This window comes from Trachemys scripta, chromosome 1 (genome assembly GCF_013100865.1).
Source record: "Trachemys scripta elegans isolate TJP31775 chromosome 1, CAS_Tse_1.0, whole genome shotgun sequence".
Classification (NCBI taxonomy): Eukaryota; Metazoa; Chordata; order Testudines; family Emydidae; genus Trachemys; species Trachemys scripta.
This window is the reverse complement of record NC_048298.1, coordinates 129,941,685-129,959,178: the sequence shown is the minus strand read 5'-3', so window position 1 is coordinate 129,959,178 and position 17,494 is coordinate 129,941,685. Positions and strand designations below refer to the sequence as shown.

At 48.1% G+C, this 17,494-nt stretch overlaps 1 protein-coding gene across 1 annotated transcript in view; it reads left to right on the top strand.

Annotated features, from left to right (window-relative positions):
• Positions 1–456: 456 nt before the first annotated feature.
• Positions 457–17,494, top strand: part of NDUFA9 (NADH:ubiquinone oxidoreductase subunit A9) — a 31,488-nt gene continuing 14,450 nt past the window's right edge. Inside the window, exons 1-4 of the mRNA XM_034784987.1 lie at positions 457–608; positions 7,281–7,445; positions 8,441–8,538; positions 8,736–8,827. Of these exons, the coding sequence (XP_034640878.1) occupies positions 551–608; positions 7,281–7,445; positions 8,441–8,538; positions 8,736–8,827 (413 nt within the window). The 5' untranslated portion in view covers positions 457–550. The remainder of the gene's footprint in view (positions 609–7,280; positions 7,446–8,440; positions 8,539–8,735; positions 8,828–17,494) is intronic.

Below are 17,494 nucleotides of genomic sequence, written 5' to 3'. Positions count from 1 at the left end.
TCTGAAGAAGTGAGGTTCTTACCCATGAAAGCTTATGCTCCCAGTACTTCTGTTAGTCTCAAAGGTGCCACAGGACCTTCTGTTGCTTGCTACCTGTACTGTGACAAAGGAACTTGTTCTCTCTCACTATTAAACCTGCACTGAAACTCACTTAATATTACTGCTTTTCAAAACCTCCTAATTTAGGATTATAAAGTGACCTATTTTCTTGAGGACGGTCACACACTGCAAACCACAGTCCTCCAGGCAACCCAGGACTACGTTGGCTAGGTGTGAGCAGGGCCCGGGCTGTTGGACAGTCGGGTCGGATCGATTTTCCCCGCCCCCGGGTTGCTCCCTGCGAAAACCCCGCCCTGACCCTGCTGCTTCGCCCCGCCCCCGGCTCCACGTTCCATCTCCCGGCGGGGGGAAGGGCCGGCGGCATTGCCCCGCCCAGCGGCGCATGCGCAGCTCGGAGGCGGCTCCGTTCCCCTCCCCGGCCGGCGGAGGAGGGGGGGAAGCCTGTCCCCGCGGAGGACCCGTTGGCCGCGGGGGATTGTGGGAAAGGAAGATGGCGGCGGCTGGCTGCTTTCGGGCTGCCCGCAGTCTCCTGCTGCTGCCAAGGGCAGGTGAGTGTCACCGCCGCGGCGCCTCCCCGTGAGGCAGCCCGGGCTCGCTCGCCCGTTGGGTTCGCCCCTGGGCTCGCGCTGCTGGGACCGGGCCCGGAAACGAGCGGGGGGGGACCGAGCTCCTGCTTCCCCGGCTGCCGCTGAGTGAGCTCGGGGGCGCGTCCTGCCCCCGCACCGGGGCTGGGGGCAGCTCCCGGGGAGGCTGCTGCTAATCCCTGGCCGCAGAAACCCGCCCGGCTGGAAACCGCGTCTGCGCTGCCCGGGGCCGGGGGAGTGACAGCCCGAGCTAGAGCAACGCAAGGCGGGCGGGGTAATCGCTTCTGTTGGAGAGAGAGAAGCTTTCGGGCTGCGCGGAGCCCTTCGTCATGTCTGGAAAGGAACTCCCGGGTCACAGCAAAGTGTAAGGAGGGGCAGATTGTCTGGCATAAGTAGTTAGCGCAGATTGTAAGGAACCGTTCAAGGTAGAGTGGTCTGTTGACCGCGCTGCAGTCATAGGACAAAAAGGGTTAGTGGGTTGCAGATTGTTGTAATAAGCCATAAATCCAGTGTGTCTGTTCAGTCCATATGGTGTGAAAGCTTCTCACCGGCAGAAGTTGGTCTAATAAAAGCTATTACCTCACCCACCTTGTCTCTCTAATATCCTGAGGCCGACAAGCCTATAACTACACTGCATACCTGGTGATACAGACACAGAAGTAGTGCTTGCTCATGCTAATACACTTCTTGAAAAGTCCACATTAAATAAGATGAATGATATATTGGAGATAATACTCATGAGTTGCTTGGAGCCCCAAGCAGTTGCATAGCCTGCTTATGTCTAGCACCACCACTGCGCTTTCTTCACTCCACCAAGCTCAGCATCCCTGACATCTCTCTTCTACATCCCACTTCATAAGAGCATGATCTGTCCATGGGTCTATCTTGCTTCCCGGCATTTGGTCCTCAAAATAATTCTGCGGAGCTCTGGGAAAAGCTCATAGGATTACAGTTTTGAGAACTCTTTAAATTTACAAATCATTACAGTGATTACCATGATTTCAGTATTTTGCTCCAGCTCCCCAGTTAATAGAGTTCAATGTAAGATCTGTTTTGATATTGAAAGTACTGCATTGGATTGGCCCTAGCTACTTCAGGGTATGTCTAGTGCCATGATTGCTACAGAAGTACAGCTGCTACAGTGTAGATAGACAATTACTACAGTGACAGAAGGGTATTTTTGTTGCTATGTTGAATCTACCTCTCGGAGAGGTGATAGCTATGTTAGTGGAAGAAATCTAGCTGTATCTACAGTGGGGATTAGGTCAACCTAACTACATCACACTGATGTTTTCCAGGGCGATGTAGCCAGGTAGACCTACATTTTAGGTTTGGAGCAAGAGTGAGGCAGTGCTTCTCCTTACCCTAACCTACACAGAAGCTGTGTTGCACTGGACATATGTGCTAGTCTGTGGTGCAGTAGCTATATTGGCAAAGCTCCCTAGTAGAGAGAGAACTTATGCTGACAAAAGGAATACTTTTACCAATATAGGCCAGGTCTACACTGCAAACTTACATCAGTACAACTGTCACTCAGGAGTGTGAACCTAACCCCTAGTGTACACAGTGCTATGTCCTGTCGATAGCTACCACCCCTTGTAGAGGTGGATTAACTACACAGATGAGAGAAGCTCTCCCATCGGCATGGTAGCATCTTCACTAAAGCACTACAGTGGTGCCATGTGCTGTGCATGTAGACAAGTCCATAGTTAATGCATCTCCCCGTGGGTGGCCTTTGGGGGAGGCTAGCTCCCGGCCCCTCCGCTTGTGCCCAAGGCCCTGCCCCTCCTCTCCCTCTACCCCTTCCCCTGCAGGAGGCCAGAGCATCCCCACTGCGGGCCCTAGCACCAGGCTTCGAGGCCCCAGCCCCAGTGCACTGGATGTTGGCATCCTGAGTCTGGCTGTGCCAGGTGGCACAGCCTCAGCGCCAGGTGGCACAGCCTCAGCACCAGCTGCCCTGAGTCCCTGCGGGAAGCTGGTCAGCCAGCCTGGGCCAGCCAGGGCAGGGTGCTGGGAACCGCAGGAAGGGGCCTGGCCTGGGGGTAGAGTGTGAATGGGGCCATACTAGGCTGTTTGGAGAGGCACAGCCTATCCCTGCCTATGATACCTGTTGCCCATGCATCTCCCTGAACTATATACTTGCAAAAGTTGCTGGTATAAACTGTGTCTACATGGGAGATTTTATCATGCTTGTCTCTTTCACCAACAGAAAATGGTCTAATAAAAGATATTATCTTGCCCACCCTTGTTTCTGTAACATATGTCAGTTAGGGATGGATTTTTTTCACATTCCTTTGCAGTGTAGACCTGGCCTATGAAACTGTTAACCATTGGATAGGAAATGGGGAGAATAGGGGCATGATTGCAGGACTGAATTTACACAGGCACTGGATTAAACTTGGATTTTTTCCTGTAAGACAGGGGTCGGCAACTTTTCAGAAGTGGTATGCCGAGTCTTCATTTATTCACTCTAATTTAAGGTTTCACGTGCCGGTAGTACATTTTAACGGCTTTTATAAGTCTATATTATATAACTAAACTATTGTTGTATGTAAAGTAAACAAGGTTTTTAAAATGTTTAAGAAGCTTCATTTAAAATTAAATTAAAATGCAGATCTTATCAGTTTAGTGCAGTGGTTCTTAACCTGGGGTGCATGCACCCCCTGGGGGTGCGAGACATGCAAGATTTTTTTAGAAGGTAAATCATCAAAAACACAAATTAAGCAGAGGCACATAAGTACAACTACTTTGTTTCATCAAACCTGTGTATTTATTAACATTATACATGTTTTAATGATTACTGTAATATACAAAGTTTTCAAGTTTTTAAGCTAATTGTAGTGTAATTTTTGGCCAAGAGCAGAGCCCTGGGCTGACTGCTGGTACCTCAGGCCAGCAGGAGGGCTGAGCAGGGCCGGAGGCCCAGACCCCAGCTGGCAGGGGGCCAGATGGCTGGACCCCCAGACCAGCCAGCGTGGTGAGCAGGACCGGCGGCTGGTATCCCAGGCCCCTCTCAGCCTGCTGCCAGCTCGGGGTTCCGTTCACTCAGGCCGGCAGCGGGCTGAGCAGGGCCAGCGGCCGAGACCCCAGCTGGCAAGAGGCCGGCGGCCGGAACTCCAGACCGTCAGCAGGCTGAGCAGGGCCTGGCGGACAGAACCCCAGACCGGCAGCGGGTTGAGCGGCTCAGCCCGCTGCCAGTCTGGGGTTCGGTCCGCCGGGTCCTGCCAGCCGGGGTCCTGGCCGCCAGCCCCGCTTAGCCTGCTGCCAGCTGGGGGTTCTGTTCACCTTCCTGACTTTGCAGACAGTTACAATAGCTCTGGCAAGCAGCAGAGTGAAATTAACAAACCTGGTTTCACCGTTGTAATTCGTAACACATTGGGCAGCGGTAACATTGTCAAAATCTATGTCGATCTACTGCTGCCTCAGAAAATTACAGGTAGCAGCAAGAACAGGCGATGGAGCTATTTTGAGAGAGAAGGAAGATTTAAAAGGATGCTGGGGAAGGGCAGAGTAACAGAACTCCTCCTCCCAAAAGCATCAGAAGGTTTCTGGAGGTGTAACAGAAGGGAGCAAGAATGGAGAGAGACGTGCTTCTTTCCATCAACCAAAAGAATTAGTTTCAAATTGATGAAATATCAGATCTTTACCAGAGAAGATGGAATCCCTGAGCAGAGTCCAGGATCATAGTTCTAGCAACCGAGAGATCGAGACTCTTACCAGAGTATTGCCTCTGGATCTTTTCTCATCATTTATTTGTATTAGCACTTAGGAACCCTCGTCATGGACCAGGATCTCATTGTGCTAGACCGAACAAAAGGATGCCCTCTACTTCATAGATTTCACTATCTGAGAAGAAGACGAGAAGAGATGGATACAGACCTAGATGAGGGAGTACAAGAAAACAACGAGACAGTATTGGTCAGCATGATAGGCAGTGGTATCAGTGCAACATCAGCCTAACCGTTGTCAAATTTTTTTATAGGTATCATGGAAAATGAGAATTTTGTAGAGAGATTTGAAGGACGATAATGAGGTAGCTTTGCGGATGTTTACTGATATATTATTGGTGAACCTTTTGCCCCATCTTTCATATTAGCTTCTGGCCACTTGATTTAATCATCTGTCTAGTAATGCACATTTTTCAAATTCTGTTCATACCTGTCTAAGGTAATGTTGCTTTTGGGAGGATGTGTTGTGACCAAAACTCTCCTGCTGTTAGTAATACAACTAGCAGCACTGATACTGTATGTGTATATTATATACTGTTTTCACAAAAAAACTGTAAACATTTAAGGTTGAAAGTGTATTTTCAAAGGAGTCCAGCTAACTACTCAAAAAGCAATTGCTTTCTTTACAAAAATTATTTACCTCTTCAAAACACCCCAAATGTTGGAATACTTTAAAATGAAGTTAAACTATCCATCCAGTTCTCTACCACAACATAATTCTGGATCACACACTATTTACCTACTTCACCTAGTGAAGTACTTTAAACATTGCTCCTTGCTTTGTTCTATAAAGGAAAAAGATTGTTGGAAGTATATTTGTTGAAGTTATATATTGATAGGAATATAGTCCTAACCTATATTAATTTATGTGAGTTCTATAAATTCTTATTGAAGAAATGGATTGGTTGAGTAGAATAATATTTTTTTATGAATAAATATTTAGTGTTACGAAGTATATTATTAATAAGGAGTTGAGTGTGTGTGTGTAGACTTTGCAAAATTGTCTAACAGCTAATGTTTTCTGTAGTGAGCAATAATGTAGGGTGTAATACACTATATAGAAATGAATCCCTTGAGTAGGAAATGAGATTCTATAATCTCCTAGTAATTTTTTTTACCTTTGTTTATATCTTTGTAAATTTTAGGGGGCAACTTTAAAGTAGACTCAGAGGTGTAAATCGGATGGGGTGATAGTGAGTGATGAAGGATGATCATGATGAGCTGGCAGATTCCTCAAATGTTGATTTTTGAGGGATTCTAATGTTTAGGTTTTTAAAAAGACGTTAAATGTTTCTGTTAACGTATAATTGATGGCGTTAACTGGACTCTTTGCAACTGAACTCTTTAACAAATTGTTTAGTTTGTGAATTTCCCATTTTTTTTAATAAGCCCTAATAGTTTAACTTGCATTGGCATGTAAGGCCCACAAGAGGGTAGTCTTGCACTGTTAGACCTGAAGGTGCTGCAGTCCTTAGCAAGTCCATAGGAAGTGTGTGGAAGTTATACTTGCATCAGACAAGGGAAACAAGGAGGATGCTTTCCTATCAGGATCTGGCTAGTTAGGTGTACAATCGTTATTTCAGTACAGTGGAAGGGAAGAGGTTTTTATATCTAGAAAATGATAAGCATTTGAAGTTTAATGTTAAAAGTTTCTGCTTTCCCCTGTCCACATCCATGCCTGCCCATAGTCTACACCACCACCCCTTCAGCCTCCTCTGCCCTGTTAGTCTTCTACTCCTGTCTTACTTACCCGTCTCCCAGATATTCCAGGAGCAGGTAACATATTTCATTACCACCCAGTCCATTTCCCCTCATGTCCCTTCCCATATGCCTGCGCCATCACATCTATTCCCACTCCTCATTTCCTACCATGTATCCCTGTGCCCAGTGGCAAAGCAGTTTATATTTATTAATTTTGCTTCTTATACATGTGAAAACAGATTTGTGCTTTCTCCCATGCTGCCCCTCATGCTTGGATGGAACTTCCCATAAATATCTGCAAAGCAACCTCATCGTTGTCCTCCAAATCCCTTCTTAAAACTCTCCCTTGCCATGAAGCCTGCGAAAAGCTTGACAACTGTTAGGTTGATGATGTATTGATATCATTGCCTACCATGATGACCAATGTTGTCTCATTGTTTCCTTGCACTTCCTTGTCTATCTGCCTGTATCCATCTGTTGTCTTATGTCTTATACATAGATTGTAATCTCTTTGAGACAGGGGCCATCTTTTTATGTTTGTACGGCACCTAACACAATTGAGTTCTGGACCTCGATTAGGTCTCCTAGGTGCTATGGTAATACAAATAAGAAATAACAGGCCTTAGCTACAGATAAAGAAAAAGAAGAGGGAGGAAAGAAAATACTGCGTCTTGCCACCTTATAGCACATACAGCTGAACAGAGCACTTCTTCATCCTGGTCAATTGTATAGATGGGAGCAAAAAGACCTTAAATTAAAAATGTCTTATAAACAGTATAGCAAAGTGATCAGTTTCCCCTTGTTGCCTGGATTGACGAAGAAGAACATTTCCTTTTCTCGAGGTCCCTACAGGAGCTGCCTTGTGTTTGTCTGTATCAGTGCCTTAATGATCTTTTAGTTAACCCCTTTCCCTGTCTATCTTGCTGTGGTGTTTATATTACGCCTTTGTAATTCCCCCACAACCCTCTCTCACTCTGATCCTGTACCCAAACCCACTCCTTTTTTGACTTTTCCAAACTTATATCCTACCCTAGTATGTAGTATGAGAAATTTCAGGGGGGGACTGGTTTCTTTGGAGGGAAATAAAAGGAAGTGGTTTTAAAATCAGGGTTTTAATGGAAAGCTTATTTCAACTTTATCTGTGGAGTGAAAATAATAACTCTTGCAGTGACTTCACATGCTCTCTCTCTTTGATTGTGTATTTCAGGCTCTGGCATTCCTGCCTCAGTATCTCCTGTGCTGCAGCAGCATCGCCATGTACATTATGCTGTGATCCCCCATGGAAGAAGCGGGCGTTCCTCCGTTAGTGGCATTGTGGCAACTGTCTTTGGGGCCACAGGATTTCTGGGACGATATGTTGTCAACCGTCTGGGTAATGTTTTCTGAGAATAACATTCAGCAGTTCAGATGTTTGTCTAAACTATCCACATCTTTTTAGTCTACAAAGTTGGGAAAGAAATCTCCTGAGTACTTGAGGTTAGAAATTGACCCAGTGTGGGATTGTTCTCTATGGTACATTCCTAATGTTTGTCTAATGTTGTAGTCCCAAGAAATGAAAACTGGCCTGTTTTTCACAAGATTTCTGGTTTTGATCCAGGAAGTTCAGAAGAATCGGAACACATTTTAAAGTAATGGGGATAGTGATTGAAGGGGAATTACCTTTTGTTTGAACTCATAAAATCCAGTTCAAGGTTTAGGTGAAGCTTCTGGTCAGTTCTTATGTTTTCAACATTAAGAGAATTTATTCTTAAGAAACATTATTAAGTAAATAGTGATGAGACCTTGTGTTTAGTTGCACAATAAAACCCTTTTTGCAGCAATATTTTTTATTTAGAATTTTGATCTGACCCTTTAAAGTTGTCCTTTATAATTGAAATGTCAAATAGTTGCAATTTTCCCCTGACTTTTAAAAAAATTATATTAATCACAATGCAAATCATAAATCTCCTTAGATGTAATCCACTTTTTTGTGCTAGTCAGTCATATCATTGTAATACACACACATGTATGTGGCATATTATTACACGGAATTTTTCTTTTGCAGGCAGTTTACAGAAGTCAGCTTATTATAAAGTTACAGGGTTTGATCCATGAGGCATCCATAACTGGTATAAGAATTCTTAAAATAGGTTATTGAGAAATGTAATTTATTTGTACAATACCTCTAGATCCTCAGATGCGTGAAAGTCATTATTAATCTGATCACAAAAGTTATCTCTGGAATCCAGTTATTTGAGCTCATCTATTGAGTTTTTATTTTATACAGTTAAAAAGAAATTAATGTACTTTAACAGCAGCATTTCCTTTAATATTTATATAATAGTTTAGTTTGATTTAAATCAAGAAATACTGTTTTGAACATTTTAGGGCGTATTGGATCCCAGATAATCATACCCCATCGCTGCGATCAGTATGAGCTCATGTATCTTCGACCCATGGGTGACCTGGGGCAAATTCTGTTCTTGGTGAGTCTTTTGGCTTTGACTTTAGCAGTAGTATTGCTTTTGATTTATGCTAGGAAGCCAGTGGTTATCATTTGTGAAGTAAGCCACAGAGTTCCATCTGTTTAAATTGTATATGGAAATTATGTGAAAGAACTTACTTTGATTACACCTGTTTGGACATTATCTCATATCCTTCCTATTTGGTGTTATGGTTACAGGAATGGGATTCTAGAGACAAAGACTCTACCCGAAGAGCCGTGGAACACAGCAATGTGGTCATTAATCTTGTTGGACAAGAATGGGAAACAAAGTAATTTTCTTGTTTGTCTCTCTGTATGGATAGATTCATAACAGGTATTGGGTATTTTAGCAACATAATTAGCACAGAATGTATGGTACATGATCACTTTGGGATTATCCTCCCTATCTATAAAGAGACAAGACTGAAATCTTGTGTGTCACAGTTCTTCTGTGTGACCGAAGGGTTAACTGGGGTCTTGAGTGTGAGCTGGAGCTAAGCTTTATGTTCTTTCCATAGTTACAGAGTTTTGCTCATTTGCATGAGTTTTGCTCCATTACAAAGAGTTGAATTTACTGCTTTCTCAATCATAATGTATGTTGGTTTGCTGAACTAATATTATGCCATTAATGTGTACAAATTTTTGTGGATTTACGTTTGTAGTGTAAAAATGTTCATAGAACTGGAAGCAAGTGGAGACCCTAGTATTCTGACAAAACACAGCCACTTTGATGCAGGATTGAATTCTGGCCTAATATAAATGCTGGCCAAGCATTTCCTATTCATTTATAGACCTTAATAAATGAGACTAGCTAGTGAAGAGTTCCTAAATCTATGAATGAATTCGTCAGTTCTATGGGATTTTGTCATGGACACCTTATTAGCTTCAAAAGCAGTATGCTCCTTTTTATACTGCTAATTTATTAACAGACGTGGGATTTAGAATAAATTGTGAAACTCATAAAAAACCAAAGATTGTTTTAGATTGAAAGAAATACCTGTGATAGTCTCCAATTTTTTTTATTTGTAATCATGACTACTTCAAGTTTGTGTAGGCCCTGTTTACACACACAACCCAAACTAGAACTCAATTCTTTACCAAGATTAGTTGTGACTTGCATCCATATTTAAAACTTTTTTGTGTGTGTCATCAAGGATAAATAAAAGAGTAGCATAAGTTTTAATTTAAGTGACAACATGCTTCCCTAATGTGGTATAACATGTTTTCTTTGTGTCCATACTGCAAAGAAGCAAATGTTACAACATGGACATCCCTAATTGTGGCCAAAAAACTTGTTGTGATATGGTTTTCTTTTCTCTCTAAATGGTCAGTTGGTGTCATTAGAAAAAATATTTGTGAATTAGAGACTAAAGCAGTATGCCTTTATAAGCAAGCATATGCGTCAACTTACACCTGACTATTCAAGCAGAACACATAACTTTCAGGAGGGAACCTGCTTGACAGACTCATTTGATGATCACAATTAGTTTATAAAGGCCCTGCTTTTTTTCTTTTCTGTCTGGTAGATGCCGTTTTAGTTACTTCTACTCTAGTAGATGCTTTTTTAGCCTTCCATTACATCATTTGAATCTACTGAATGCTCACTTACTTTAAAAAATGACTTGCTCTGTGTATCTATCAAGGTCCATGTTATTTGATATGCATTCCTAAAACCTTGGTTTATATATTACTAGTTATATCTAAAACATCAGATTTGTGTTCACTATCTCTAAAATCTGAATACAGTGGCTTTGAACTCTTTATTGCTAATTTGGGAGACAAAAAATTGATCCTGGGATAAATTTAAATGCGGTGCCTGTCTGTGTGCATGTGGGGGGGGGGGAGGGGAGGGAAGTGTCTGTAGACTTGCCACTGGGTTTACCTATATCCTTCACATTATATTCTTCATGTGCTCATTTAAAACACCTTTGTCTGCCCCATATAGAAACCTTGCTTTATCTAGGGGGAAGATAGTCTGGTTATTGAAGTAACACCTTTCACAGACTAAACATTAATAAAAATTCAACTACTATGCTGTAGCTCAACCAGAAGATAGGGTTTGATGCAGGAACCCACTTGATGAAATTCTATGGACTGTCTTATGCAAGAGGTCAGACTACATGATCATAATGATCCCTCCTGTCTCTAATACCTGTAAACCACATAAGCAGGAAGAAAAACAGTGGGATTCCTTTTATGGCTAACCTCCGTTACTGAGCCTTTCATTAATACTTGCCTTTCTGCATAGTATTAGGTCTGGTCTATACTACCCGCCTGAATCGGCGGGTAGAAATCGACCTCTCAGGGATTGATTTATCGCGTCCCATCGGGACGTGACAATCGATCCCCAAATCGGCGCTCTAACTCCACCAGCGGAGGTGGTAGTAAGCGCTGCCGACAAAAAGCGGCAGAAGTCGATTTTGCCGCCGTCCTCACAACGGGGTAAGTCGTCTGCAATACGTCGAATTCAGCTACGCTATTCACGTAGCTGAATTTGCGTATCTTAAATCGACTCCCCGCTGTAGTGTAGATGTACCCTTAGTATCCGATCTCATCTGGTATCCCATGTTGTTTAGTTACTGCATAATTCTAGAAGATGCTGTTCATTCTTGTTGTGTGTTTCTAGTATATGCATGTTTGCAAGCAGAGCAAGAGTAACATTTCCAAGAACTTCCCAGGATCAGAATGACTCTGGAATGCTCAAAAATAAAGACATCAGTGAGATCTGTGGAGTTGGGGTGACAGATTACAATAGCAGTATTAGACTAAAACTTCTACTATCCAAAGACAGATGTAGATGATGGAAGCTGGGAGTTCTTCCAGGGATAGTGTGTAGGCAAGAGAAGTCAACTCCCTCCTTTTTCAGTTTCTGGCCAGTGGTAGTCTGTTGGGATTTCTACAGGTTATTGTATCTCTACCGTGCTGTGGGGACCTGTTTTTTGTTTAAGGCTCAGTCTAGTAGGTATTTGATAAATTTGAAACTCCTCCCCCAAGCCCTTCTGGGTGCTGAATGTGAGAAGGAACATTCTCTGTTCCATCCACTCCTATTCAAGTGCCTCTTCACTTCTGTGAGGTGATCACTGCTGCTCTGCCCCTTTCAGTTTTCTGGCTTCCACAAGAACAGATCCGTTTCAGAGCCTCAGTTCTTCTTCGAGTGCTTGCTCATATCCATTCCATTAGGTGTGCGCGCGCCGCGTGCACGATCGTCGGAAGATTTTCTACCCTAGCAACACCGGCGGGTCGGCTGTGGAGCCCCCTAAAGTGGCGCCCTCATGGCGCTGAATATATACCCCAGCTGACCCGGCGCCCCCTCAGTTCCTTCTTACCGCCCCTGACGGTCGTTGGAACTGTGGAGCGCGGCATAGCTGTCCTCCACTCTCCCTAGCTTAGTTAGTTATTCGCAGTTGTAGTTATAGTTATAGTTCTAGTGTTTATAGTTAAATAGTTTTAAAGTTGTTCTAGTTGTTATAGTAGTCCAGGGGACTAAGGGGGTCGTCTCCCCCTTTCTCCCCTGGCCGCGGGCCCGGGCTCATGCCCAACGCTCCCGGCTTCAAGCAGTGCGCCTCCTGCGCTAAGCCTATGCCCACGAGCGACCCGCACGACTCCTGTCTGAAGTGCCTGGGAGAGTCCCATCAAACAGATAAGTGCAAGATCTGTAAGGCCTTCAGACCAAGGACCAAGAAAGAGCGGGACTTTCGGCTCCGGCAACTCCTGATGGAGGCGGCACTTAGTCCGGACACTCCCTCTACAAGCCAAGCCCCGGCACCTAGCGCCTCGGTGCGCAGTGCCCCGGCAGCACCGGCAATGCCGACCACGCGAGTGGTGTCGGACAAGTCTCCCCGGCACCGGACCTCGTCGGCACCGCAGCAAGTACCTCGATGCCGGTCATTATCCCCGGGGCATAAAAAAGCCCATAAGACGGGGGCCTCCGTGCCGAAGACGCCGGCTCCCCCAGTGCCGGGGGTAGAGCCGAGTCCGCCGGTGGAGCACCGGAAACAGGTGCCTCCAGCACTGTCGACTCCGGCGCCGAGGCCATTGAGTCCGGTGCAGATAGCGTCTCCACCGAGACCGGCGGTGATACAACTCCCGTCGACTCCAGAGACCTTCGTGGCGGCGAGAGACTTGATAGCTCTCACAGAGCCGGCACCGCCTCAACCACCGGCACCGACGGCACCGTTGACTCGCCCGGTCCAGTCAAGGGGGAAACCTGCCTTGATGCGCCCTCCATCGCAAGGGCTGGAACCTCGGCACCGGTCCAGGTCCCGAAGCAGGTCCCCACGCCGCTCGCAGTCCCGGCACCGAATATCACCTCGGCACCGGTCGTACTCGCGGCCAAGATCTTCGTCGCGGCACCGCTCTACGTCTCGGCACCGATATGATCGTCGGCACCGATCAACGTCGAGACGTAGTTCTCGGCACCGCTACGGTCGACGCTCGACGTCGAGAGGCCGCTCCCGGCACCGGGCATACTCCAGGTCCTCGTCGAGGTCCAGATCCGGCTCCCGGCACCGACGAGGTCATCGGCACCGATCGCGGTCCCGGCACCGTTCGCCGGCACCGCGTAGAGATAGATCATCTCCGGACCGGCACCGTGCGGCACCGCAGCCCACGGGAATCGTTTCGTCTTTCTCGGCACCGCCATGGCCATCAAGATCGGTGTCTCGCTCCTCGGAGGACCTGTCGAGATCGGCATACCCCCCTCAAGGGCAAGCCGAGGAACGGGACTTGGGCCATTGGCAGGAGATGGCAGAGGACCACTCTCATGGCCCATCTCACTGGTCGTTTTGGACCCCGTGGGCGTACCACCAGGAGCAAGGGGCTCCAATACCCTCGACCTCTCGCTCGGGTCACTCAGTTAGAAGGGCCCCGGAGTCCACCATCTCTCGGCCTCCGCCAGGGGGCATGGAGGCTTCCGTGTCCACGCCACCCGACGCCATGGACCCAAGCACAGGTGATGCTCCGGCCCAGGAGCAGGGGGACCAGGACCCTCCCTTGGATCCTGTACCACCGGAGGCATCTTCCTCTTCCTCTCCGGATGAGGCAGTGGCGGGCACATCATGTACAGGTCCCCCTCCGATAGATCTTCGGGCTCACCAGGATCTCCTGCGTAGGATGGCCCGTAATATGGACCTGCAGGCGGAGGAGATAGTGGAGGTGCAGGACCCTATCGTGAACATCCTCGGAGCGGATGCCCCATCGAGGGTGGCGTTACCCCTGATCCGCACGATTCAGGCCAATGCAGATACGATATGGCAAACTCCTGCCTCTATCCCACCCACAGCGAGAGGGGTGGAAAGGAAATACTTTGTCCTGTCTAAAGACTACGGGTACTTGTATACCCACCCCCAACCGTGTTCACTGGTGGTGGCATCAGTGAACGCAAGAGAGCGCCACGGTCAGCAGGCTGCAGCGCCTAAATCAAAGGAGGCTAAGCGACTCGATTTGTTTGGCTGTAAAGTTTACTCAGCCGGAGGGCTGCAACTTAGAGCGGCGAACCAGCAGGCGCTACTGAGCCGCTACAACTTTAACTCCTGGAACTCTATGGGGAAGTTTAAGGAGTTGATTCCCCAAGAGTCCAGGGAGGAGTTTGGAGCCATGGTAGAGGAGGGTAAGAAGGTGGCTCGGACCTCCTTGCAGGCCTCCTTGGACATAGCGGACTCGGCTGCGAGAACCCTGGCTTCGGGTATCGCTATGCGGAGGATCTCCTGGCTTCAGGTTTCGGGTTTGCCTCCGGAGCTGCAGCAAACCCTACAGGATCTGCCCTTTGAGGGACATGGATTGTTCTCGGACAAGACGGACTCTCGCCTGCAGAGCCTCAAGGACTCGAGAACAATCATGCGCTCCCTGGGGATGCATGTTGCGGGCCCTCAGCGCAGGCCATTTAGGCCGCAGCCTCAGCGCTTCTACCCCCTCCCCCGCCTCGTCAGAGACAGGACTCGGCCCGGAGGCGAGGGCGAGGTGGTAGAAGAAGGTGGACCGGCCCTCAACCCGGCCAGAACCAGGGACCACCTAGACCACCTTCAGGCCCCAGGCAGAACTTTTGAAGGTGCGGTCGAGGACGGCGCCCCAGTCATCCCCCAGGATCCAGCCCCCTCCTTCCGGGACCGCCTCTCCCACTTCCACCGTGCTTGGTCCCTTATAACTTCGGACCGTTGGGTCCTCCGCACGGTGGAGAGGGGATACGCTATCCAGTTTTCTTCTATCCCCCCCTCCCACCCCCCTTCCCCGTCCCTCTTCAGGGACCCTTCTCACGAGCAACTTCTTATACAGGAGGTTTCTACGCTCCTGGCCATGGGGGCCATAGAGGAGGTTCCGATAGAGTTAAGGGGCAGGGGATTTTATTCCCATTACTTCCTGATCCCCAAGTCCAAAGGAGGTCTGCGGCCCATCTTGGACTTGCGCGGACTCAACAAATTCGTAGTAAAGTTGAAGTTCCGCATGGTCTCTTTGGGGGCCATTATCCCTTCCCTCGATCCTGGAGACTGGTTCGCCGCCCTCGACATGAAAGACGCATACTTTCACATCTCAATTTACCCACCTCACAGACGCTTCCTGCGATTCGTGGTAAACACGGTGCACTACCAATTTGCAGTCCTTCCCTTCGGCCTATCCTCGGCCCCAAGAGTGTTTACGAAATGTATGGCTGTCGTGGCAGCGTACCTTCGTCGACAAGGGATACAGGTGTTCCCGTACTTAGACGACTGGCTGGTACGCGGTCGCACCAAGGAGCAAGTTCAAGCTCACGTCCACATAATAGTGCACACATTCAACGAGTTGGGCATCCTACTCAACAAGGACAAATCCACTCTAGAACCTACCCAGAGAATAGAATTCATCGGCGCAGTTCTAGACTCCAGACGTGCACAAGCCATCCTGCCAGACAACCACTTTGGCACCATCAAGAACTTCATTCAAGGGCTCAAGGCCTTCCCAACTACCACGGTGAGGTCGTGCCTCACCCTGCTGGGTCACATGGCTTCCTGCACGTACGTAACCAGGCATGCCAGACTTCGGCTTCGCCCACTTCAATCCTGGGTGTCATCAATATACCGCCCACATCGGGACAGCCTGAACATGGTGGTCACGGTCCCGAACTCGGTCCTGACCTCCCTCACCTGGTGGCTAGATCACAATGTGGTCTGCGAGGGGATGCCTTTTCACACCCCACAGCCCTCTCTGCACCTGGTCACAGACGCTTCATCTCTGGGTTGGGGCGCCCATCTCAACGAACACCATACCCAGGGCCTGTGGACTGCACCCCAGTTAGCCCTGCATATCAATGTTCGGGAAGTGATGGCGGTACGCCTGGCGTGCCAAGCATTTCTCAATCTCCTACGTGGCCGTTGTGTGTTAGTTCTCATCGACAACACCACGGCCATGCTTTACATCAACAAGCAAGGAGGAGCACGTTCGTCAATTCTATGCCAAGAGGCCATTCGCCTGTGGGACTTCTGCATCGCCCACTCGATCCATCTCACGGCATCGTTCCTCCCTGGAGTCCAGAACACTCTAGCGGACCGACTCAGCAGGTCCTTCCAGACGCACGAGTGGTCTATCCGTCCGGACATCATACATTCCATCTTCCAGAGGTGGGGGTTTCCCCAGATAGACCTGTTTGCATCTCGAGACAACAGGAAGTGCCACGTGTTCTGCTCCCTACAAGGTCGAGCTCCGGGCTCCCTCTCGGATGCGTTTCTCCTTCCCTGGAAAGACCACCTGTTTTATGCCTTCCCTCCGTTTCCTCTGGTCCACAAGGTACTGCTCAAATTGCGCAGAGACCAGGCACAGGTAATTCTGATCGCTCCAGCGTGGCCGAGACAACATTGGTACACCACACTGTTGGAACTCTCGGTTCAGACACCGATCCCGCTTCCATTATGTCCGGATCTCATCTCTCAGGACCACGGCCGGCTGCGTCACCCCGACCTGCAATCACTCCACCTCACAGCGTGGCTGCTCCATGGTTCACCCAGGCAGAGCGGCAATGCTCGCACTCTGTCCAACAGATTCTGCTGAGCAGTAGGAAGCCCTCAACACGAGCCACGTATTTGGCCAAGTGGAAGCGGTTCTCCTGTTGGTGCGAACAACGAGCCACGTCCCCGTTATAGGCACCTATTCCTCTCATATTGGAATATCTCCTCTCCCTAAAACAGCAAGGGTTGGCGATATCTTCAATCAGAGTTCACCTGGCCGCTATATCAGCCTTTCACCCAGGGGAACTCGCGTCCTCGGTATTCTCTAACTCGATGGTCGTTAGATTCCTCAAGGGCTTAGACCGGACGTACCCACAACAATGTCAGCCCGTCCCGACGTGGGACCTCAATCTGGTTCTCTCCAAACTCACAGGTCCTCCATTCGAGCCACTAGCCACCTGTTCACTTTTGTACCTATCCTGGAAGACAGCCTTCCTCGTAGCCATCACCTCAGCAAGGCGCGTTTCTGAACTCAGGGCGCTTACATCCGAGCCCCCTTATACAGTTTTCCATAAGGATAAAGTGCAGCTTCGTCCACATCCTGCCATTCTCCCTAAGGTGGTTTCTCCATTTCATATCAACCAGGACATATTTCTCCCGGTTTTTCATCCTAAACCACATGCTACTCGCCAGGATCAACGTTTGCATTCTCTGGACGTACGCAGGGCCCTGGCCTTCTATATTGACCGCACAAGGCACTTTAGAAAGACGACGCAACTCTTCGTTGCAGTGGCCGACCGAATGAAAGGCTCACCGGTCTCCTCACAACGCTTATCCTCCTGGATTACGTCTTGCATCCGGACTTGCTATGACCTGGCAGGTGTCTCAGCACCGCACCTCACCGCTCACTCCACGAGGGCCCAAGCTTCCTCGACGGCTTTCCTGGCGCAAGTTCCGATCCAGGACATTTGTAGAGCTGCGGTTTGGTCATCAGTCCACACGTTTACAGCTCACTATGCACTAGTGCAGCAGTCCAGGGACGAT